Genomic DNA, 26,048 nt, shown 5'->3' with positions numbered 1-26,048 from the left:
GACATGTATAGATATTTACCTATTTAGTGGAGGTATATCATGCGTAAAATGGGTGCAATCGCTCACGGTGATGTCTTTACCTCCCTGTTTGAACTTCAAAGAAGTTCTTCCCCCTCTCCACTCCTCTTTTCTTCTTCACTCCTCTCCTCTTTTCTTCTTCACTCCTCTCTTCCCTTCTCCTTCAGCACCAGATGTGTCCAAGCCTCAATGCTGAGAAAGCACACCTTTCATCATTACAAGGCAAGAGTTATAGCTTACCCTGGGGGTCTGCCTACAGCACACACACACACACACACACAGGAACATGTTGGAAACTCTTACCTGACAGAAAACAACCACAGCTCTATTATTACTGCTGACTGTGGACTGCATACTGTGTGTGTGTGTGTGTGTGCGTGTGTGCGTGTGTGTGTGTGTGTCTGTATTTATGTCCTGTGAGGCAGTTTAACAGCTGGTAATGGAATAACTTTCAAATGACGCAAAGTAAGTTCATGTGTACTCGATGAAATGGTTATAAAAAATAAATCCATAGTCGAAATAAGTATAAAATAATTTAAGGTATACAGTAAAACCATAGAGGGTTCTGTCCTTCTGAACAATGGAAAGTTGGTACGTAGCGCCATCTCGTGGTGGAAATAAAAATATTCGTAACTGTGCATTTTTAACCCTTTAACAAACACAGAAATATATATGTTTTTTATTTATTTAATTTCAAAGAACATTAGAATAATTGAAAAAATTCTGGTTTAACAGTTAAATTTATTTATTTATTTACCAATTTATTTACTTACTAATTTATTTTTTAATGCATAATCCAAATTACTTTTTTTTTATTTTACAAAACATAACAAAAGAAAAGTAGATGCATCACCATTTATTTATTTATTTATTTATTTATTTATTTGTTGTAGCTTTAGTGATATACAGGCTCATTGCAGCAAAAAAAAAAATTGTGATGCATCTACTTTTGTCTTTTGTTGTTGTTTTTTGTAAAAAAAAAAAAAAAAAAAGAAAGAAAAAAAGTAATTTGGATTATGTGTTTTAAAAAATAACTACATTAGTATTTATTCATATATTATATAATTATATATATATACTTATTTATATAATTATAAATTTTTTGCATGCATCTGAATTTTCTTTTTTTCTTGTGAAAAAATGTATATATTTTTTTTAATTTAATTAATTAATTAATTTATTTACTTACATTCGTGTCATAACTAAAGCACAGACAACTTTCCAACATTCATTAAAAACCTTTTAGGCTCATTTTCATTCTGTTGACCCAAGGTAGAATATTTTTCTATAGACCCCAGCTTCAAGTCCACACAAGATTTTATGATTTAAAAGCTTTAAGTATTCTGTCACGAGGTATTATTATCCATAATAATTCCATTTCAGTCCTGACAGTGTGCAGTGTTTCACATTATGAACATCAGTAAATGCCTCCAGCACTGAATATGAATAGAATTCTGACATGAATGCTAAAGAAACATTTGATTCTGAAGTGAAATGCACACAATCAGTCTATATGACACGTTTAATATCTGAAGCCAACGACTAAGACGGCTCAATGCCACTGAACATCAATTAAATGTTCAATACTTAAACATGCCCTGAAAGCGTAACTCGTCAAATGCAATAAATTAAACACAACACCCAGTTTCTTCTCTCCGTCCCTGAACCTCTATATCTAATAAACACTAACTTGTGATTAAAAAGGGTCTGCTTTGGGAGGTCTGTATTGCATCCATCCTGGTATCCATCATCGCTGGTGTCCAAAAATAACTTGGACGAGGCCATGTTGAAGACAGATCTCTTACTTTGAAGTTTGAGTAACACTGTAAATAACAGTAGGGTGTATGGGGGATTAAAGGGATGGGTTGGTGAAAAAGTCTACAGGAACTTTAACTTACTCCAGAGTTTGTCCTCCAGCGCTTTTCTGAAAACAGATGGTTCAAATGAAGCTGAGGATTTTTAAAGAAAGTTCTACACTGTCACACAGAGGCCCATTAGCAGCAACCATCAGTCCTCTGCTTCAGGCTTGCTAATCCTTAAAAGTTCATCAGTGTATCAGGCTAATTGATTATTAGAAAACCTTTTTGCTGTTGTGCTAGCACTGCTGAACACCGTTGTACTGATTAAAGGAGAAATAAAAGCGGCCTTCTTTGGGTTAGTTTAGTATCTGGAGCTTCAGGAGATGTGGGTTTGCTTACAGGCTCAAAATCTTACCATGCTGTGAACTACTCCCTTCATGGAACAGCGTGAACTGGTTCTAACCAGAACAGAAAAAGGAGTGGGAGTACTGGAACTGGAAAACAAGGAAATGTCCGAATGATCCCAAACTTTTAAACTGTAGTGAATGTGTCTGTATTATTCTCCTTATAAGCAGCAGGATATAACCATGTGTTTAATTTGGTGAGGCAGGACATCATTAATAACCTATAATTTGTTATGAAGGGTATATAAGGAATAGTGTGCTCCGTCACAGAGATATACACCAATCAGGCATAACATTATGAGCACTGACAGGTGAAGTGAATAAGACTGATGATCTCCTCATCATGGCACCTGTTAGTGGGCGGGATATATTAGGCAGCAAGTGAACATTTTGTCCTCAAAGTTGATGTGTTAGAAGCAGGAAAAATGGACTAAGGATTTGAGCGAGTTTGACAAAGGGCCACAAATTGTGATGGCTAGACGACTGGATCAGAGCGTCTCCAAAACTGCAGCTCTTGTGGGGTGTGGGGTCTGCATCTGTCAAAAGTATATTTTAAGTCCTGTAAGTTGCGAGCTGGGGCCCATGGAGGATCTTAAAGGATCTGCTGCTAAAAGCTTGGTGCCAGATTCCACAGCACACCTTCAGGGATCTAGTAGGGTACATGCCACGACGTATCATGGGCCATTCTGATAGTAAAAGGGGGATCAACACAATATTAGGCAGGTGGACATAATGTTATGCCAAAAAATATTTTGGTGGCGAAATAGATTTTAATTTCTTAACAGAAATGAATAACTTTGCTAGACACTAGACATGTCTTGGCCAGTTGGTTTTTATGTCAGATTTACAAAAAGGACCTCAAGTGAAAATAAACTCAAATGTATATATGTGAAGAATATGTATGAAAAAAAAAAATTATATAAACAAATAAAAACAAACAAACAAAAAATATTTTTGCCCAGTTTTAGGCTTTATTTTATTTTATTTTATTTTATTTTATTTTATTTTATTTTATTTTATTTTATTTATTTATTTATTTATTTATTTATTTATTTATTTATTTATTTCAAATTCCAAGCTCTTGTTCTAATGGTTTTTTGAAACTTCTATATATTAAAAAAAATCTACATATTAGTTTAAAAATTATACAGTAAAAAAAATGACATTTATCTGCGTTGAAGCATATGCTTAGTGAAAATATTTATAAATCAGAATCTTTATGTTAGCAGCATTAGCCCCATATCTCCAGTGAAAAGCTAAAAACAGAAACAATTTTTTACACTTATTAAAATTTGAAACATTTCTTTTGGGGAAATATTAACAAGAGCTTTCTAGAAACAATAAACTAAGCCGTAGCATAGTGATCTTTTGCTCATGTTCAAATGATTTCCTGGTTCTATTTGTGAGTTGACAAGTCTTTAATAGCGTTGGGAAGTGCGCTACTCTAGCTAGCGATTAAACCCAAGACGTACTAATCGCTAAGTATTACCCGTCTGAAAATACATCACGTCTGCGTGGTTTTGGTTAACTGCATGTGTCTGCTCATCGGGCTAACCGCATTCTCCATTGAAGGTTCAATTTAGCCTTCTCAAATGGGAAACATCACTGTAAAGATAAACCCAAACGTGGTGGTCATGAGGACTGAATATGACATGAGACTCGTAATTAAGACCAACTTAGAGTCGGTGCATGTAAAACCCGCCATCATGTAGCAGAATACAGCAGGCGTAATTCCAGCCTCGTGAACGTTAAGACGCTCGCTCACTGCTGATAAGACAACATAATATCAGTGGCTAGATATGAAGTGTTCCTAGTAAGGAACATACTGTTCCTCTGATACTAAACCACTCCAGAGCAGGTTTCTTCTCAAAATCTGCCCATATGACTTAAACGAAACTGCAGCATGTTCCTGAAATGCTACAGAAGCAGCCATTTTGGGCAACGTTTCCATTTAAAATAGAAATGGTAGCTCAGTGATTAATCCAATTCAATTCAATTTATTTCTATAGCGCTTTTAACAATGGACGTTGTCTCCAAGCAGCTTTACAGAAGTACAAAAACATAGAAAAATGATCGAGTGTTAAAGTTAAGTTACTATTTATCCCTAAAATCGATCCTTAATGAGCAAGCCTGAGGCAATGCTGGCAAGGAAAAAACTCCCTGAGATGATGTGAGGAAGAAACCTTGAGAGGAACCAGGCTCAGAAGGGACCCTCATCCTCATTTGGGTGGCACTGGACAGTAAATAATGTAAATATCCTTTCTACAACAGCAACCAAGAGCTCTTGAGGAACTAATAGGTCAGTGTAGTTTCTGAGTTCATTATAGCACTAATTCCTTCCTGCTGAAAGCTGACCAATAGTAGTTCAAAGACGGTGAGTCTCCAGCAGTCCCCTGGGTCATGGACTGTCCACTCAGATCTATCCCCAGCAGCAGTGAGCACCACTGAGTGACAAGACTCCAACCAGGGCTAGAGCGTCTGGATGGACCAGACAGGTTAATCTATTGGGCTTCTGATCAGAAGGTTGTGAGTTCAAATCCCAGGACTCCCAAGCTGCCACTGCTGGACCCTGGACCATCTATTGTTCAGTTGTATAAATAAGGTAAGTCGCTGTGGATAAGAGTGTCTGCCAAATGATGTTGGAATTGTACTGGAGAGCTTGAACTTATGCAGATGATGACATAATAAGCACAGAAGCTGATGTTGTTGTTGTTGTTGTTGTTTGGCTGCTCCCTGTTCGGGGTCACCACATCAGATCATCTGGTCCACATGTTTGATCTGGAACAGGTTTTAAACCTTCCTGACACAACCCTCCCATTTTATCCAGGCTTATGATAGTTGATAGTTCAGTCATCAGTGGCTGGATTGGTTCCCTGCACATAAAACTGAACCCGAGCCACAGCAGTGAGAGTGCTGGATCCTGTTGCTGGACCATGAGATGATTTAATTGTAAATTAAAATTTGTAGTTTAACAAAACTGTCCAAAGATGATACCTACAGATACCTTCTTTCTTTCTTTCTTTCTTTCTTTCTTTCTTTCTTTCTTTCTTTCTTTCTTTCTTTCTTTTTCAGTCCCTTCCTTCTTTCTTTCTTTCTTTCTTTCTTTCTTTCTTTTTCACAGTCCCTTCCTTCCTTCTTTCTTTCTTTCTTTCTTTCTTTCTTTCTTTCTTTCTTTCTTTCTTTCTTTTGCACAGTTCCTTCCTTCCTTCCTTCCTTCCTTCCTTCCTTCCTTCTTTCTTTCTTTCTTTCTTTCTTTCTTTCTTTCTTTCTTTCTTTCTTTCACAGTTCCTTCCTTCCTTCCTTCCTTCCTTCTTTCTTTCTTTCTTTCTTTCTTTCTTTCTTTCTTTCTTTCTTTTGCACAGTTCCTTCCTTCTTTCTTTCTTTCTTTCTTTCTTTCTTTTTCACAGTTCCTTCCTTCTTTCTTTCTTTCTTTCTTTCTTTTTCACAGTCCCTTCTCTTTCTTTCTTTTTCACAGTTCCTTCCTTCCTTCTTTCTTTCTTTCTTTCTTTCTTTCTTTCTTTCTTTCTTTCTTTCTTTCTTTCTTTCTTTCTTTCTTTCTTTTTCTTTTTCACAGTTCCTTCCTTCCTTCCTTCCTTCCTTCCTTCTTTCTTTCTTTCTTTCTTTCTTTCTTTCTTTCTTTCTTTCTTTCTTTCTTTCTTTCTTTTTCACAGTCCCTTCTCTTTCTTTCTTTTTCACAGTTCTTTCTTTCTTTCTTTCTTTCTTTCTTTCTTTTTCACAGTTCCTTCCTTCCTTCCTTCCTTCTTTCTTTCTTTCTTTTTCACAGTTCTTTCTTTCTTTCTTTCTTTCTTTCTTTTTCACAGTCCCTTCTCTTTCTTTCTTTTTCACAGTTCCTTCCTTCCTTCTTTCTTTCTTTCTTTCTTTCTTTCTTTCTTTCTTTCTTTCTTTCTTTCTTTCTTTCTTCCTTTCTTTCTTTCTCTCTTTCTTTCTTTTTTACAGTTCCTTCCTTCTTTCTTTCTTTCTTTCTTCCTTTCTTTCTTCCTTTCTTTCTTTCTTTCTTTCTTTCTTCTCTTTCTTCTTTCTTTCTTCTTCTTTCTTTTTCTTTCTTTCTTTCTTCCTTCTTTCTTTCTTCTTTTCTTCCTTTCCTTCCTTCCTTCTTTCTTTCCTTCTTTCTTTCTTTCTTTCTTTCTTTCTTTCTTTCTTTCTTTCTTTCTTTTTCACAGTTCTTTCTTTCTTTCTTTCTTTCTTTCTTTCTTTCTTTTTCACAGTTCTTTCTTTCTTTCTTTCTTTCTTTTTCACAGTCCCTTCTCTTTCTTTCTTTTTCACAGTTCCTTCCTTCTTTCTTTCTTTCTTTCTTTCTTTCTTTCTTCCTTTCTTTCTTTCTTTCTTTCTTTCTTTCTTTCTTTCTTCCTTTCTTTCTTTCTTTCTTTCTTTCTTTCTTTCTTTCTTTTTTACAGTTCCTTCCTTTCTTTCTTCCTTTCTTTCTTTCTTTCTTTCTTTCTTTCTTTCTTTCTTTCTTTCTTTCTTTCTTTCTTTTTTACAGTTCCTTCCTTCCTTCCTTCTTTCTTTCCTTCTTTCTTTCTTTCTTTCTTTCTTTCTTTCTTTCTTTCTTTCTTTCTTCCTTCCTTTCTTTCTTTCTTTCTTTTTTACAGTTCCTTCCTTCCTTCCTTCTTTCTTTCCTTCTTTCTTTCTTTCTTTCTTTCTTTCTTTTTCACAGTTCTTTCTTTCTTTCTTTCTTTCTTTCTTTCTTTCTTTCTTTCTTTCCTTCCTTCCTTCCTTCCTTCCTTCTGTGGAGAGACCTTGGAATTATATGGATGATGACATAAGTACAGATGCTTATATTTTTATATTTTATATTTTTATATTTTATATTTTAATATTTTTATATTTGGTTCATTGTAAGTAAAAATCTAGCTTAACAAAATGGTCCAAAAAATGTTTTGTACATAAATCATTTAAAACAATTTGGGGCCACATTAGCTCTGTCCTTCCAGTACATGATTGGCTGCTTTTAAGAAAATCTGAGAATTATGTACAGTATATTTGAATTTACACGAGTCTATTTCTTTGGTTAATGTGGGAGGTTCTCACAAGCCCATCTCACATGGACGGGCTACAACAGCAGGAGAGCATGACTTCTGAAATGCTCATCATGTTGTGCCTGATCGTTGTGTAGATAGCGATGTAATCTAATAAGCTAGCCGATACTAGCAAAGACTTATTGCTATAATTAGTGTGCACATGAGCTGTTTTTGCTAAATCACTTTATTCTGCTCAGTTACACAAATAAAGGTTTGACCTTGCTCTGTATAGTCCAAATGTCTATATATAGTTAACAAACAATGCTCCTTAACATAGCAGTGTAGGACAGGCAAATGACAGGTCTCTCGTTTGGGGCTTACATTATTAACATGATTCCTTGTTGAGGTCACAGCTGTGGGTGCTGTTATGCCAAGACATACAATATAATCAACCCAAACAGCTACATAAACTTCGGTAGATCAACTCCATATCCATCTACTTGGCACCAAAACAGTAGTTATGTGCTTGGCTGGACAATTCAAATGTTTTCTTGAACAAAACAAAGAGAGAAATGAATAATTTCCAAGATGAAAATAATAATAATAAGAGCCACATGTTTGGAATGGAGCGTCAGGAATACCTGGCCGGTCATATATTTTTATAAGTATGTCGCCCCTCACCTCAGACACAACAGATGATTCTCTCAGATGAAGTCACGCTGACTTCACTCATCCGAGCACTTATGTGAAACAGCTATTGTTTTCAGGATCGCCTGAAATAGCAGATCAACCTGTCGGAAAGTTCAGAACAAGAGAGGTTTATGGCGAGTCGTGGCTGAAGTCCAAGCTGCATTGCAGATTTTTGAGCTTTCTTTAGTGGCCTTGGGTAAAGAGGGGAGGATTAAAGTGAGGATGCAGTTATTCCGTCAGGGACAATGTTTATGAGGAGGGTAAAGAAAGACAACAGGACATATTATTCAGTCAAGCTTGCCTCTTTTAGATTCTCAGCCTTTCGAAAGGCTAAAGGAGAAGTAAAACCAAACTTACAAGATTTTCCACTTAAACCAAGTAAGTGGAATATCTTATGTTTTGCTTCTTCAGCAGTTTCATACGTAACATGTATATTTACATTTCAGGCATTTGGCAGACACCCTTATCTAGAGAGACTCACAATTTATCTCATTTTTATACAACTGAGCAATTGAGAGTTAAGGGCCTTGCTCAGGGGCCCAGCAGTGGACCTGTGATTCAAACTCACAACTGATCAGTAGTCCAGCACCTTAACCACTAAGCTACCACATTCCTCACCGTCCAGCACATACCTGCTGCCTGACTGGATTGCACCTGACTCCAAACCTTCATTTTGTAGGTCGGTGTGTCCTCAAAATGGCTCCATGGCACCATTTTGGGATTACCTTGAAAGGGTCACATGGATGTCCCAGGTTAGGCTCCAGGGATGAAACCTAATCCAGGCAGGGTCCAAGGATTTACCCTAGTCTGCTTACATAAGAGACATTTTTTGTATGTTAACATCAAATATTTGTTTTGAACACCAACCAGTCTAGTTTAAAAGTGCATTATGCCACACAGTTCATTTCTGCACTTCAGTCCTTTGTAATAAAAACCACACACTTCTATTTACTAGTATATAACGTTAGTAAATTCCTGAGGTAAAGTAAGCTTGATCTGTTTGAGCGGAGTGCACAGATGAAGAAGTGAGACTGAATAAAGGACTAAAATAAGATGGATCTACAGTCTGGGCTAGAAAGAAATCAGACCCAGCTTTGCATCCTCACACCATTCTGTGTGTCCCTTGGTGGAACTATTGATTACATCCAGGCTAATAGACTTAAGTGTAATCTGATATAGAGGTCGAGAATGAAACATTATCGAGGATTGAAAGCCAAAGAGCCTTTTTATCATATGATAGCTATAGCTATCCGGACATATCTGTGCAGCCTTTAGACATCAGAAAAGGTGTGAATTTACATGCTTGCATGTAGCATGTAGCTTTCAATCAAATTCTACATGGCTAAAGCAGAGTTTGCAGACAGTGGTATTAGAGGGTTAATGGAGCTTTGCTTTATTTTGACAGACTGTTTAGTGGACTGCTCTGCGGTTTGGGACGCGGCCATCAAACTTATTAGCATCACGCCACATCAAGGTCACCAACTCGAGTCCCTCCGCGTCACTAGATGTCGCTGTGGTCCCAAAATCTATTTTTTAAACAGGCTCACTCCATTCCCTTCATACGCAAACGTCTTACCGATGGGTGTGTTCTCAGGAGCTGCTATTTAACAGGCAGCATCAACGCCGCGAGCGCGAGATGCTGCTGACTCTGCGCGTGCGAGGCTGCTGTTGAGCAACGTTCCCGCATTGGCACGTGAACGGACACGTCCTTACTACTACAACAACCACTACTAAACGGAGCGTGCAGAGTGCGTGAGGAACATAGTGGAAGTCTTAGAAGAAGAAAAAAAAGTCTTCAGTTTGTGTGTCGCTTTGCTTTATTATTTTTTTTTTTAGATTGATTTTGCTCTCGCGCACGGCGGTCTCTCGAGGTCACGCGCTAAATTCAAAGAATTCAGACCCGGCTCGCGCGCTGCGGATGCTGACATTGCGAACGTCCTTTCTTTATCTCGTGTGTGTGTGTGAGAGAGAAAGAAAGAGAGAGAGAGAGAGAGAGAGAGAGAGAGAATTAATTCGTATCTGTCTTGAGTTTTTAGTTTTCCGTTAAACGATGAGAGAGAGGTGTTAGCATCACAACTTTTCTCTTCCCTTTCAGAATGTTAGCCGCGTGCTAACTGACAGAGCTAAACTTAAATTCCTTGTTGGTTTACATACCTGGAAAGGGCGTGTTAGCATAGCATTTCTAGCTAGCCGGCTGTAGTGTACAGTATTAGGAAACTAGGAAGTAGCCTTGGCTAACGCGCGTGGTTTTAGCCAGAAGGAGGTTGCTGAAGATTTCTGAAGATGCTGCCTAGTATATTTTCTTGAAACACTTTATGTAAACGCACTTCATCATGGCATCAGCAATGGACCGGACTTTAAGGATGAGTAGAATGCTGGTGGTAGTAGTAGTGATGATGATGATCTCCGGGACCTCTGTGCTCGCCAGTTCCCCGCAGAAAACCCACAACAATCCGAGCAACGACTCTTCAGGACACGGAGCACCTCATCAGGACAAGGCTTTCCCCGTGCTGGATTTCGATTATGGCCACGTGCACTATCCTTTCGTCATATTCCTCTGGATCCTGCTGGCTTCCTTGATGAAACTAGGTAAGGTTTGTTTGTCTATTGATTTGTTTTGACTTGACAGATGTTGGGAGTTCATACACACACGCACTTCCAGCTGTTTGGTCAGGGTTATGGAGAATGCAGGGAAGGCTGGTGGATGTGAGGCAGGAATTCATGCTATCATATGGTGCACACACACATGAACACACACACACACACACACACCAATATATCCACACACACACCTATATATCCACATACACACTTACATACAAGAACAATCCATGTGAGTTGAGGAAACAGACATGGGGAGAGCAAGAGAAACTCCAAGTTTTAAATCCAAGGAAACTAAAACACATAAGGAATAATAACATGCCGGGCCATCCTGAAAAATATGTATATTTTTATATCTCTCTATCTATATCTATCCTGAGGTGGTGTGATGTGTCACGACGTGCCTTTTTCTGTCTTACAAACTTTGAGAGTAAATTTGTCTTGAAGACGTTGTATGTAGAAGGCTCTGAAGGGATAAAAAGTAAGACTTCTTGTGTATTAATACACTGAGAGTGGTTTGGTTTGGCTGAAAGCTGTGGTATAAGAGGAATAAACATTTTCAGTATTTTGTAGGAAAATATCCTTCGGCGTTGTTCAACTCTTTTAATACTCTATGTTAAAAGTTTTGGGACACCCCTGCAAGTCATTGAATTGAGGGGTTGGGGTTCGGTCCCTTCGTTCCAGGGAAAGGAACTCTTGATGCTTCAGCTTCATACCAAGACATTTTGGACAATTTCATTCTTTGTGGGAACAGTTTGGGGATGACCCCTTCCTGTTCCAACATGACTGCACACCAGTCCACAAAGACATGGATGAGCGAGTTTGGCGTGGAGGAACGTGACTGGCCTGCACGGAGTCCTGACCTCAACCCAACAAAACACCTTTGGGATGATTTACAATGCAATTCAGCGATTTGGAGGGGTGTCCCAATACTTTTGGCAATATGGTGTATGTCAACCTGTATCACATTTAATGGTTTATTATCCTATAACCACACACCCCAAAGTGTTTTATTCCTTACATACGAGCAGATAGATACTTAATAATTGATTGATTTTATATAGTTTGAGTGGGAATCTTTATAGACCTAGAAATTTCCTTTCCTTGGTGCAAAGATTTATTTATCTTTAATTTTGATGGCTATAGTTTCTAATACGATTTTTCTTTCCAAAGCATTTCACACAGCTTATTATGAATGAATGATTCATATTCAATAAAAAAATTGGCTAAGATGCGATGTCCTACTTTTAGGAACAGAGTAAATTTTTCTTAGTGACCCGAGTGGCATTTAAATAAATAAGGAAGAGCTGATGTTAAGAGAAGAGTAACGTCTGTGTGGATTATGGATGTGAAACTTCATGGATTGTATTAACTGACCTTGTGGGTAAAAACAGGAAGCCTGTCTTATGATTCTTGGTATATGGATGATGTTTACCAAATCTCTTTTTATTAATCCAGAAATGAGCTCTGGGTCAGGGAACAGTGGCTTAGTTGTTAGTTAGATGGCTCGTGCCTCTGGGGTTAGGGTTTAATTCCTTTCTCCAACACATATGTGGACTTTGCATGTGCTTCAGGGGTTTTCTTAGGGGTACTCAGTCCAGAGATATGTATTGTAGGCTGATTGGCATCTCTAAATTGTCATTATGGGTATGTGTGTGTGTATGTGTGTGTGTGTGTGTGTATGTGTGTGTGAGAGAGGAAGATGAGTTGGACCACTGATTGGGTGCCCCCCATCTTGTGCCACATGAGACAGACTCCAGGGCCACTGTGACTCCGTGTAGGATAAGCGGTTCAGAAAATGGATGGATGATGACCCTCTCTGCAGTGATGGATGGACAAATCCAAAATATAATTAGACAGCCTGAAACCATATTAGTACACATCCCTGTTCAGTTTGTGAGCAAGTCATCTGTACAGGAAGAACATGTGGTCTTTCGTCTCAGCTCTCTGTGTACGCGCCATGTTTGTCTGGGTCGTGTTAAACAATAAAATTACCTTTTCAGAGGAAGTGAATGTGACTAACGCATTCACCAAGATCATTACAAAACAAATGAGGATGTCTGTGGTTTGGGCTAGCACGTGTCATCTTGCTTTTGGCTAGCTAAAATAAGGATGTTTCCACGGATGAGTCTGAAAAGCAGAGGTTTTCAAAATACGCATTATTTTAGCAAGAATTACTGAATAAACAGCAGCCAACTCAGCAGCTGGACCTGACTTGTTATGGTCAACTAGCCACACCCCTTTACTTTTCAGGGACACTGGTGGTGATTGTCATATAAAGAGAGGTTTTTTGTGAAGAGTCTCAGTGAACAGATATGGAATTGTCATCTCTGAGAATTAGATAGGTCTCAGACTATTTACTGTATAGTGCATTATATTCATCTTTTTTTTTTTTCCAGGGGGTGGAGGTAGTAAAAATAAAGGGCTGAATAAGTGTGTTATGGGAGGAGTCAGATCAGGTCAAGCTCCACCGCCTGGACTTTTGGTTCTAACTCTTATCGGTTTCTGGAAAGCTAATGGAGAGTATTCTGAGTGCCATCAATCCCACAAAATACTATGTTGGTTTGGTTTGGTTTGGCTCTTGCGTTCCGTCAGTGAAGGCCACGATGAACACTATAATCTCTGACCTCTGAGTAAAAACCCAAAGAATATGCCCCATTCGACTCGGTCAGCTCAAATTCATGACCTATAATGAAGCATACTGTCATAAACAAGTATTTGCTTTAATCATCAGACGTATTTGCTTGTTAGACTATGTTGCCAAAAGTTTTGGGACGCCTTCCTTTACATGCACATGAATGTAATATGGAGTTGTCCCGCCCTTTGCAGCTATAACAGCTTCAACTCTTCTGGGAAGGCTTTCCACAAGGTTTAGGAGTGTGTTCATGGGAATTTTGGACCATTCCTCCAGAAGTGCATTTGTGAGGTCAGGCACTGATGCTGGACGAGAAGGTCTGGCTCACAGTCTCCACTCTAATTCATCCCAAAGGTGTTCTATCAGGTTGAGGTCAGGACACCAAATTCGTTCATCCAGGTCTTCATCGTTCATCTGGACCTTGCTTTGTGCACTGGTGTGCAGTCATGTTGTAACAGGAAGGGGTCATCCCCACACTCTTCCTACAAAGTTGGGAGCATGAAATTGTCCAGAATGTCTGGTATGCTGAAGCATTGAGTTCCTTTCACTGGAACTAAGGGGCCGAGCCCAACCCCTGAAAAACAACACCTGAATTCAGTGATTTGGATAAGTGTCCCAAAACCTTTGGCAATATAGTGTGTATATACCAAACCTCACACAAATGGCACAAGCTCAGGCTTCCCATTTTGGACTTTGTATAGTTAAAGAGTACAATTTTGTACATGTCTGTGATGGAATGTGGTAAACCTGTAAAGACTCTTCTGTATTGTTCTCCTTGTGAGTAGGCTGCTATTTTAAACACTGGAATACAATGCTATTTTAGGATTATTATTATTATTATTTAGAGTGTTTTATAAAAATATATATAAATATCATAGTTGCCCTTATCTACACCCATCCAGCTTTGGGCAAGATGCCTGTAATAGTTACTTCCCCAGCTGAAGCATTGTATCTGGCCTTTTCTTCACCTTCCTGCTTTACACAAGAACAAACGAACTGCAGCAGTCCTCCAGAGCAAATCATGTTTGTGATAAAGGTTTGTGTTTTGTTTTGGGAAATTAACTAACTATTAGTTAATAATCAACCAGTTAATATGATTTATATCATGTTTCCGGGCTACGGATCGCTAACGTTATAATCAGAAAGAGTGCAAAAGCTTTTTGAGTGTTTTTGTAAAGCCTAGTCTATCTTCACTCGACTCTGATGTGTAGATAAAGTGTGTAGCTGGAACACAAGCTAAACGTCAGGAATATTTAACACCCTGAAATAGTGGCACGGCAGCCAGACGTTTGTAAATGACCAAATAAATTTGGATTGTGATCTTAATGGCACTTTCTGGCGGTCTTTCTAAAGTGTGTGAGTGAGGTGTGTGTGTGTGGGGGGGGGGATCAGGAAGCAAATAAATTCCCTGAGCACTAATGAGTGCTTCCATGGAAATTGGGCGTGTTTACAGAAGCCACAGCCTCGCCAACAAAGTCGGGGAATCTAATTTGACTTCAATTTGCTTTATTGAGTTTTCTACAGTTCTGTCATTAGTTCTCGAACCCAGAATGCACAAATATACAGCCAGACACTCGCATGTCTCTCTTGTGTGCACTGCTTATGGTGTAGTTTGTTGCTTGGCTGATTTGTACACACACACACACACACACACGTACTATTCGGTTAGCAAATTCCTCTGCATGGTTGCCTGGCATTAAAGAATAGTGAATTTTAAGCAGAGTTCCGTGTTTACAGTAGGGCAGGTAGCTCAGTGGTTACAGTTTCATGCTGGTAACTACACAACTGTCAGAGATCCACGGTTTGACTTATAAGCCCTTTTCGGACGGGATTAAATGTAAATGAGGTTCTAATCCTATTTTACAGGTGCGCCTCTTTTCTTCACAACTTGCTGGATTAAGATGGCGACACAATTCAGCACATAGGTCATTCGAGACAAAGGTTCCCATTATAGGGACTCTACATACACCGATCAGCCTAATATTGTGTTGGCCCACCTTTTACTACCAAAACAGCCCTGACCCGGGGAGGCATGGACTGAAGGTGTGCTGTGGTATCTGGTACCAAGATGCTAACAGCAGATCCTTTAAGTCCTGTAAGTTGCGAGGTGGAGCCTCCACGGATCGGACTTGTTTGTCTAGCACGTTCCACAGATGCTCAATTGGATTGAGATCTGGGGAATTTGGAGGCCAAGTCAACGTCTCAAACTCTAATTATACCCAAAATTATATCTCTACTTTATAACTGCTACTCAATGCACACTCTGCCGTATATTGCTTATGAGCTTCAATGCAATAAAGTTTGTGCATCGAGCCACTAGTTATGTTTGTTTATTGATTCAATGTTTTCATATCTTTAAACTTTTACTCATCGTGTTTGAGCTTCCTTGGGAGATGTCCATGTTGTCTTTGTTTGGACACGTGCTTTTATGGCCATGTGATCTGAATATATTTGTATTCGTAATGGTGGTTGGGCGGGGTATTCAAATAAATAAGCTTGTTTCTTTTTAAGGGTACGTGTTTGGTGTTTCTGTATTGAAATTACACATCAAAAAGACTCGTCACATCTGACTATAAAAAAAATTGATGAATTAGCATATATTTTTGTTCAATGACAGAACGTTCACCAACCAGGCGTGTTGGTCCCCCTTTTGCTGACTCGTCCTGCACTGTGTATTCTGAACCCTTTCTATCAGAGCCACTATTAACAACTTCAGCAGTTTGAGCAACAGTAGCTCGTCTGTTGGATCGGATCACACGGGCCAGCCTTCACTCCCCACGTGCATCATTGAGCCCTGGCCACCCATGACCCTGTCCTCGGTTCACCACTGTTCCTTCCTTGGACCACTTCTGATGGATACTGACCACTGCAGACCGGGAACACCCCACAAGAGCTGCAGTTTTGGAGATGCTCTGATCCAGTGGTCTCGCCATCACAATTTGGCCCTTCATCAAACTCGCTCAAATCCTTACGCTTGTCCATTTTTCCTGCTTCTAACACATCAACTTTGAGGACAAACTTCCTGAATATATCCCACCCACTATAACAGGTGCCATGATGAGGAGATATTCATTTCACCTGGCACTGCGTATAATGTTATGCCTGATCGGTGTATATTACTTTAACATCCACCAAACGTAGAGGGTGACTGCAAACGCATGCTTTCTCTGAGACGTGTGAAGCCAGCCGCTGAATCTTTTCACACTTCTGAGAAAAGTGTCCTCTGCTCTCTTCCGCATCTATGACCTCCATAGAAAAACATGATTGGCATGTGTTGCTGTGAGGAGGCCATTTCTGTCACCCAGCAAGCACAACCAGTTCTGTTCTGACTCCTGAGCCAATACATCATTACCACATCCTGGTTAATAACTTTGGTTAATTGTGATTTGTAAGCATTATTGTTTTTGTAGGTGGTTTTAGAACCAGAATTGGAAATATAAGAACACAGTGACAGATTTTTTTTTTTTTTTTTGTTTGTTTGTTCTGTGACCACTTCTTATGTTTAACTGCCCTAGTCATTGTTTACCACGTTCGGCAGCACACAATAGACTTCCAGGCAAGACGGTAGCAAGCCTCTGACCTTTGTCACACACACTGTATTTGCATTGTGTACGTTTATTCAGAGCCGTTCTGTACGTGAACGGTTCCCTAACGCATTCAAATAAACGCACACCTAGTTTGACAAGCTCCTCAATATCACAAAGCAGCCGGGGTTTGATCCTGTTTGTCGTTGTGATTAACCTCCATTGCGAGAGACCTGAAGTCCATCCCACTCCTTTCTCAGAACTGATAAGACCGATTAATCAAGCAGTGTTTTATGAGTCACTTTTTCCCATTGTACTCTAGTCTATACCTGTGCGAAAGCCACCGGTCATGCTTCAAGCTGAAACCTGAATCACTTTTCACCAACTCGGATCCCCCTGTTAAAAAGAGTGAGACAAAGTGTGGCCATTTTTTTTTTTTTCTTCAGGTGTGGCCTCAGCTTTATTCTTATCGCTACTTGCCTTGTGTTAAAAAATTAAGTCATGCTATGAGTTGCATAAATAATTCAGTGCGTGTTTATTATTAATAAGTGCCTGTGACCTGTAGCACTGCACCATGATGAATTGAACCATAGAAATGCTCATAAATATCAGGGGTGTATAGGTATGCAGAAATAAATAGAAAGTTCAAACTACATGTTATGGTGGCGGTTATGGCTTTTGTTTTTTTTTTTTTTTTTTACATGACTACCACAAAGTGATTTATAAAATGATTCCACAAAAATATCTCGACTAAATCATGATGGATGATTTGTAACTGTGACAAATTTCTACTAAAAAAAAGCATAGTTAAATGCCGTGCCTTTGTCCACTGAGCATAAACACAGGTTTTCAACATCAGCCTACCCTCTGACGTGAATTACACCAACCAGGCATAACATTATGACCACCTGCCTAATATTGTGTCGGTCCCCCTTTTTTGCCACCAAAACAGCCCTGACCAGTCCTGCACTGACTCCTTTCTATCAGAACCAGCATTAACTTCTTCAGCAGTTTGAGCAGCAGTAAATCGGATCACACGGGTCAGCCTTTGCCAATGAACCTGTCGCCGGTTCACCACTGTTCCTTCCTTGGTCCACTTTTGATGGATACTGACCACTGCAGACCGGGAACACCCCTCAAGAGCTGAGGTCTTCTGTCCTTTGCAATTTGGCCCTTCGTCAAACTCACTCAAATCCTTACACTTGTCCATTTTTCCTGCATCTAACAACATCAACACTGAGGACAAAATGTTCATTTGCAGCCTAATATATCCCACCCACTAACAGGTGCCACGATGAGGTTCATCAGTTATTCACTTCACCTAGCACTGGTCATAATGTTATGCCTGATCAATTTATGCAGTAGCTTTGTCTGTAAAATCAACACAATAACTGTTGGGGCTTGCAGTGTTGCAAAATGACCTCAAATTTGGGCCAAGATGCTTTGTATAAGGTCACCACAATGCTCATTCAGCCTCTTCAGTGCGTCGAACAGCTATTATAGAAAAATAATTACAAACAAGAATCCTGTGCTTGCAGTTTCGCCAATTTAAGCAGTTTACACAGCTATAAATAAAACTGGTGACTTTCCAGAGATGTCTATGGATGAGTGTGCAATCACTCGCAGTGTCATTTCTGTCTCATTTTAAGGTGAAAAAATCATGTCTGTCTAGTGTTTTTCTTCTCAATTAGTGATTCTGTGATATTATGATAGACATAGCCTTTATTTGTCACGTATACATTACAGCACAGTGAAATTTTTTCTTTGCATATCCCAGCCTTGGAGGTTTGGGTCAGAGCGAGGGGTCAGCCATGATACAGCGCCCCTGGGGCAGAGAGGGTTAAGGGCCTTGCTCAAGGGCCCAACAGTGGCAACTAATATGTATGGAGTGGCAAGTGCTGTGTTGAATGTTATAAGCACAAGAGACTTGAACACAACGTGAAGTGCAAGTACACAGAAAAAGAAACACATGGTGGAAAGGAAGTGGGGTATTGCACAGACGCTGAGAGGATATTGCACATATTTACCCCACAGTATTGATGAACGCTCTATTCTGATTGGTCCAAAGATGTTGAGTTGTGTTTTTTTTTTTTTCCCCAGCTTGTTCACTGCATGTGTGAATATAGCTTTAGAGGACACTTTTTATTTCCCTGAATAATATATATATATATATATATAATTTGTATGCTTGCTGCCTGTGGAGAGTTTTTAAAATGATTGTTAAAAGCACAGGAACAGTATTGAGTTTATTCGCCTCCATCAGAGCTGTTTACTGAAGGCCTGCAGGCTGCTAATGTGCTGATAAGGAGACCAGGTTCTACCAGAGAGCCGGTTCAACTCGCTCTGCAAACATTATAAAGTGCTGTGGGCTTTCTACATATTTATTTTGCGTTCTTTCTATCCCTCTTTGTTTCTTGTTTCTCTGTCTTTTTCTTTCTTTCTTTTTGTTTTTTCCTTCTTGCTTTATTTCCATCTTGGCTTATTTCTTGCCTTTTTTCTTTCTTGCTTGCTTTTATTCCGTCTTTCTTGCTTATTTCCTTCTTTCTTTCTTTCTCTTTCTCTTTCTCTCCTTTTCCTTTCTCTCTCTCTTTCTTTCTCTTCTTTTCTGTCTGTCTTTCTTTCTTTCTTCCCTCCCCTCACCTTTCTTCAGGAAAATGAACAGTCTGTATATCAGGTATAAATCTCCTCTCATTAAAATGATTCATTCTGGTCATTAAAAAAAAGACCCCACACCGTTCTGTGTGAGAGGTTAGATCACTTACCCTGATGTTGAAAATATAATACTCTTACACATGACTGTAAGGTCACTTTTCCGAGCACAGCCAGACTCGGACCGCGTTACACGAGATCTGCTGATTGAAAAGAGCTGTGTAGATTATCTCCACGTGGAAAATCACTCCCTTTTGTGCTCGTCATGTATTATTGAACAGAAGAATGTTTTTAAACATGTCGCTTTGTCTCAAGGTAATGGCTGTAGTGTTGTGCTGAGCAGTTAACACCCCCCCCACGCACGCACACACACACACACACACACACACACACACACACTCTCAAGTCCTAATATATAAATAGTAAACATCCATTGAAATGTTTTTACTTTTTCATTCACTGGCTGATGATGGTGAGGGCAAGGAGAAGGGCTGCAGGCTTCAACCAGGGTGTAACAAGCTTACAGCATCTTACAACATCACTATTGAATAGAAAAGGTCTTCTCTGAAACCTAAAAAACAAGTACTGGATGTTCTAGAAAACTGATTGCAGAAATTATACAAAATTATTCGGTGAGTAGACGGACTTCAGACGGGGACGAGGCGATGGAGAGCAGTAATGACTTGCCTGCGAGGGATATAAGATTAGGGCTTTTAGTCTTTTGTCTGATTTCCTGTCCAAGTTCATGTTAATCCACTGAATATAACTTTGACAATTTAATAATTTGGGCTGGGATATTTAAGCCAAACCTGAGGGATCCTGTGTAATTTGGCTAAACTGAACACCGATCAGGCATGAGCACTGACGGGTATAATGCTCATCTCCTCATCATGGCACCTGTTAGTGGGTGGGATATATTTTTGGCAGCAAGTGAACATTTTTTCCTCAAAGTTGATGTGTTAGAAGCAGGAAAAATGGACAAGCGTAAGGATTTGAGAGAGTTTGACGAAGGGACAAATTGTGATGGCTAGACGACTGGATCAGAGCGTCTCCAAAACTGCAGCTCTTGTGGGGTGTTCCCGCTCTGCAGTGGTCAGTATCTATATCAAAAGTGGTCCAAGGAAGGAACAGTGGTGAACCGGCGACAGGGTCATGGCTGTCGAAGGCTGGACCGTGTGATCCGATCCAGTAGATGAGCTACTGTTGCTCATGCTGCTGAAGACGTTAATGCTGGTTCTGATAGGAAGGGGTCAGAATACACAGTGCAGGACGGGTCAGGGCTGTTTTGGCAGCGAAAAAGAGAACCAACGCAATATTAGGCAGGTGGTCATAATGTTATGCCTGATCAGTGTCGGTTTACTTTTTCGTAAATGCTAGCGCACATCAGTGTATCGCCGTTACTCTTACGGAATATAATAATGAGGTTAAAATAAAACAACCCTCGCACCTCTACAGTATTGTCTGTCTTCAGCCAAGCGTGCCGTCTGTAACCTTTTGGCATTTCCAACGGCAATACATTTTTAATCAGTTGTTTACCTGGACATCAGGGATGAGCTATGATTTCTAAGGCTGTGTGATGGAACAGGTAATTGCGTGTAGGAAAAAAACAGCAGCGCCTGAGCGGTGATGGAAAACAGACAGCTTTGATTTTCCTCTGGCACACAGTCTTTTCTCTAATATTACTCTCAAATGTGTCCACTTAATTTAATATAGAGCTCGCTTTCATTTATCTGCGTGCTCTCTCTCTCTCTCTCTCTCTCTCTCTTTCTCTGTGTGCTAAAGCCTGACTCATTGCCAGCTCTGAAGTCATGCCTGTCTGTCTCTCTTTCTGGTAGCCTGTGTCTCTCTCTCGGTCTTGTTTATTATGACCTTTTCTGTCTATCTGTCCCCCTCTTATACTCTTAATCTCTCTCTCTCTCTCTCTCTCTCTCTCTCTCTCTCTCTCTCTCTCTCTCTCTCTCTCTCTCTCTCTCTGCTAAAGCCTGGCTCACTGCCAGCTCTGAAGTCATGCCTGTCTATCTACCTCTCTGTCTCTGTGTCTCTCTTGTAGCCTGTGTCTCTCTCATTCTTGGCTTTCTCTGTCTTACTCACCATTTCACTGTCTTCTGCTCTCGCGCTCTCTCTCTCTCTGTCCGTCCTCCTCTCTCTCTATTTCTTATTGTCTGTGTCTTTTCTATACTCTTAATCTCTCTCTCTCTCTCTCATGTTTTGTCTTTCTTCCTCTATCACTTTCTGGCTGTCACTTGCCCTCTCTTCTACTCTTCTCTCACCAAGTTGAGGATGACAAAATGACTGAATCCATCAGGCTGTGCTCAGTTTTAGTCACACGTTCAGCTTCCGTCAGCTCCATTTAAACCTCGGCATTCGGGTCACATTTATACGTTAGTATTAAGCCACAGCCCAGTGTCTCGTGAAGGTGCAGTAAATATGTTTCCACCCTATATGACAATTTTTACCTAAAGAGAGACTGATGACTGTGAGTCACACCGCCATATGGGTTGGGTGCACACTGAGCAGTTCCACTTGTTCTGGCTCCCTGGGATTTTGCAGCAGAACGTTCTTTGACCTTGCTTGCTGGAATCGAGCCTGCCCTTGGTTGAATCTTCCTTTAGATTTCTTTGCATGCTTGGGGAAATATTTTGCAGTTTCTGCTCCCAAGAAGATGGCCTTATGTAACCAGACCTGCACACACACTCCCCTCGCTGATGTCTTGTATTTAGCCCGAGGTGAGAGTATATAGGGAATAGTGAAGTACTGAGATTGATTGAGGAAATGGAGACACGCAGAGACCCTCCTTCACCAGAGCTTTTACTGGCTTTCTTTGTGCCTGCTGGGGTTCTGTAGTCTATTCTGTCAGAGCAAGTACTGTGTACACCTTATCAAGGCCTCAGCACAGACCGGTGAAGATGATGATAAGCCTGTCTGTTTTTTCCTCTAAGCACTGCTGCACAATGCTGTCTGAGGCACTAATTCGTTTTTTCTCCCTTCTTTTGTCGCCCAATTAAGCACTTTATTCTCAGACAGCGCTTAATGGCTAATTCAGCATTCCAGAAATTGGTCTCTTTCAGTTGTAGGTTTCAGTCATGATGAGGGCATGAACTCATGCATTTATATCATTTTCCTCCCTAATTTTCTTCCCAGCAGCTACATTCATAATTTCCTGCAGCTTTTTATTATTATTATTATTATTTATAAACTTTCTGCATAGATGCTTATTTCCCAAACCCTCACAGTGCTCATTCACGTGAGAAAAGACTCGTACGGGTCTCATCAATGCGGCCAAACAGATGTGCAAGGAAACATGCGATATCGCATCCATGCCCTCTGTGTCCTTCCTTCAACCTGCTCAGGTGTACACCCTCGGCTATTACACAAGCGTATGAGAAGAATTAGCCCAGCTGCATGGTTTTACCACATTTTGCTTGCTTCATAGGCCACTATGATGATAGAAACACCTGCTCAGTCATGCCATTATCCAAAAAATGATTTATGTGGCAGTGGCACATGCAGGTCCAGGTCCAGAGCTTCAGTTAATGTTCACATCAAACATCAGAATGGTGAATAAAATGTAACTTCACTGATTGTGCCATAGGTGCTGGCGCCAGTCTGTTTTTGAGTGTTTCAGAAGCCAATGACCTTCTGAGATTTTCACACGGAAGAGAGTTTATGTAGAATTGCGTGATGAGGGAGGTCAGAAGAGAAGGCACAGACGGGTTCAAGCTGACAGGAAGCCTAGGGTTACTTTAAATAAGCACTCTTTACATCAGTGATTTAGAAGAAAGCATCACAAGTATTTGAAATCTTGAAGCAGACAGGTTACAATAGCAGACGTTTCCACACCCGACAGGCAAGAACTTAGTTTCAGTCGATCTCAATTAGAACCCCTCGAGGAACAACTCTCCATTGTACTTCTGGTGTTTAATCCACCTGAAGGCGTAAAAAGGCGGGTTGACCGGTTGACCCAGGTTTTTACTTTAAAAATGATTACTTCACATCAGAGGGTGTGTGCATGCTGTGTGTCTAGGCCCTAAGCACATTTCCCATCTTCAGAAGTACCGCAGTGTCGATGGAAAGATTTGTTTCGGTGATTGTTATTGAATGACCGTTCTTTTAATGTTGTTTCATTAATAGCGTATGTTACATAATCAAGAATGATGACTTTACTGACAGACAAAAAAAAAAAAAAAAATTATAAACTGTTTATTTACTTTGCGGCTCTTTGTAGCGTCACGGCAGTATGTCGAGGAAATTAGCTGAATTGGTCACATGACTGCGTCACGTGACTAAAAATGTGTCCTCGTTTTCGAAAGCCTCGGTTTATCCACTTTGGAGAGCATTTTCAAAAAAGTTGCTGCCGTCTCCGTGAAGATGGAAGTCCAGAACGGATAGAAATATATGGGTTTTTAAACCAAAACGTATCAATGTGGACATGGCCTCAATGGTTAGGGCTCTGGGTCACTCATCAGACGGTCAGAGGGTACAAGCACCTTCAATCTAAAATCTAACCCCAGCTATCACTCTGCTCCAGGGATGTGAGATCTTTGGCTCTGTACTCTGACCCTAACTTCCTAATAAGCTGAGATGTGGCAAGAACAGGATTTCACTGTGCTGTAGCGAATATGTGGCAAATAACAGCTACTTCTGGTTCTTCTCGATGCATGTTCAACTATTCAGTATGAAGAAGCAGAAGTAGACACACACACACACACACACACACCAGAATCAGAAAGGGTTTTATTGTATAGTATGTTTGTGTATACAAGAAATTTTTGTGTAACAAGCTCCAGTGCACAGAGACAACAACAATAAACACTAAAAAATAAACATTTTAAACAGAAAAATAAATTGAAAAAGTAAAATAAAATGGAAGGAATACAGAATAAGATGTAGGGATGTACTCGGTTGTAGGGTGGTAACTAATAAATATGAGGTTATTGCACATATCTTTATTGCTCAATGGGGACATTTAACTGTTCATAAGGGGGGTGGGTGTGTGTGTGTGTGTGTGTGTGTGTGTGTGTGTGTGTGTGTGTGTGTATGTATATATACACTATATTGCCAAAAGTATTCGCTCACCTCCCTTGACTCGCATATGAACTTAAGTGACACCCCCTCCACCAAACTTTACACTTGGCACAATGCAGTCAGACAAGTACCGTTCTCCTGGCAACCGCCAAACCCAGACTCGTCCATCAGATTGCCAGATGGAGAAGCGCGATTCGTCACTCCAGAGAACGCGTCTCCACTGCTCTAGAGTCCAGTGGCGGCGTGCTTTACACCACTGCATCCGACGCTTTGCATTGCACTTGGTGATGTATGGCTTGGATGCAGCTGCTCGGCCATGGAAACCCATTCCATGAAGCTCTCTGCGCACTGTTCTTGAGCTAATCTGAAGGCCACATGAAGTTTGGAGGTCTGTAGCGATTGACTCTGCAGAAAGTTGGCGACCTCTTCGCACTATGCGCCTCAGCATCCCCTGACCCCGCTCCGTCAGTTTACGTGGCCTACCACTTCGTGGCTGAGTTGCTGTCGTTCCCAAACACTTCCACGTTCTTATAATACAGCTGACAGTTGACAGTGGAATATTTAGGAGCGAGGAAATTTCACGACTGGATTTGTTGCACAGGTGGCATCCTATCACAGTTCCACGCTGGAATTCACTGAGCTCCTGAGAGCGACCCATTCTTTCACAAATGTTTGTAAAAACAGTCTGCATGCCTAGGTGCTTGATTTTATACACCTGTGGCCATGGAAGTGATTGGAACACATGATTCTGATTATTTGGATGGGTGAGCGTGTGTGTATGTGTGTGTGTGTGTGTGTGTATGTATGTATATGTATGTGTGTGTGTGTGTATATATATATATATATAATATATATACACATACATACATACATACATACATACATACATACATACATACATACATACATATACACACACACACACACACATATATAAAATGTGTATGTTTTGTCATTTGTGTATAGCTCTGTTCTCAGAAAAAAAAAGAAGAGTACTTTGAGGAAAAAAATATCTAATTGCATAAGACTTTAAGACTACAGAAGGGCGTGAGGATATTATCGACTGTCTGAAACGTCTGTCACACAGTTGTGCAATTGTTCTTGTGGTTCTAGTCATGGCAGATGGCTTTCAAATGGGGCAACGGCTCAGACACGAAATGTGATTTTAACAACAAGATGATAATCAAAACAAAATTCAGCATGGATTTTATTATGCGGAGTTAACATCAGTAAATACTGTGGCAATTTCTGATCATTTTGTAATGGGGTGCTGTTAAATCTGTGACTTGACCTACAGCCAGAACTTCTGTTGTTAGATCTAATCAGATTTTTATATTAATGTGTTTGTTTTAATACAGTATTGTTTGTTGTATCCTTGTATGGCAAACATTTTAATAATAAACAAAGAAACGCGTATATTCACTGAATCAGAGTCGTCGCTGTCTCTAGTGTCATTGCTTAGAGCTTCAGGAAGTAAAACATTACACTTAATGGGTTCTCAGTAATGTGATATAAGCTGCAATTCTTTGCCGTTTTAATTTCGAGAGAGACTAAAAAATAATAGGCTGGTGAGACAGTGAGTTGCTATAAGGGAACAGGACCTAAGGATGAACACAATCACATTTAATAAAGAAGTGATGGCCTGAAATATACACAGTGCATGCTACTGACATGTCCACAACAAGCATGTGGTGTGGTGTGTTTTTTTTTTTTTTTTTTTTTTT

At 40.0% G+C, this 26,048-nt stretch overlaps 1 protein-coding gene across 1 annotated transcript in view; it reads left to right on the top strand.

The window, feature by feature from the left end:
* Positions 1 to 9,477: 9,477 nt before the first annotated feature.
* Positions 9,478 to 26,048, top strand: part of slc9a1a (solute carrier family 9 member A1a) — a 49,253-nt gene continuing 32,682 nt past the window's right edge. Inside the window, exon 1 of the mRNA XM_058376365.1 lies at positions 9,478 to 10,479. Within this exon, the coding sequence (XP_058232348.1) occupies positions 10,224 to 10,479 (256 nt within the window). The 5' untranslated portion in view covers positions 9,478 to 10,223. The remainder of the gene's footprint in view (positions 10,480 to 26,048) is intronic.

This window comes from Hemibagrus wyckioides, linkage group LG23 (assembly GCF_019097595.1).
Source record: "Hemibagrus wyckioides isolate EC202008001 linkage group LG23, SWU_Hwy_1.0, whole genome shotgun sequence".
Taxonomy (NCBI): domain Eukaryota; kingdom Metazoa; phylum Chordata; class Actinopteri; order Siluriformes; family Bagridae; genus Hemibagrus; species Hemibagrus wyckioides.
Note: the sequence above shows the minus strand (reverse complement) of the source record. Positions and strands in the feature narration are given on the sequence as shown.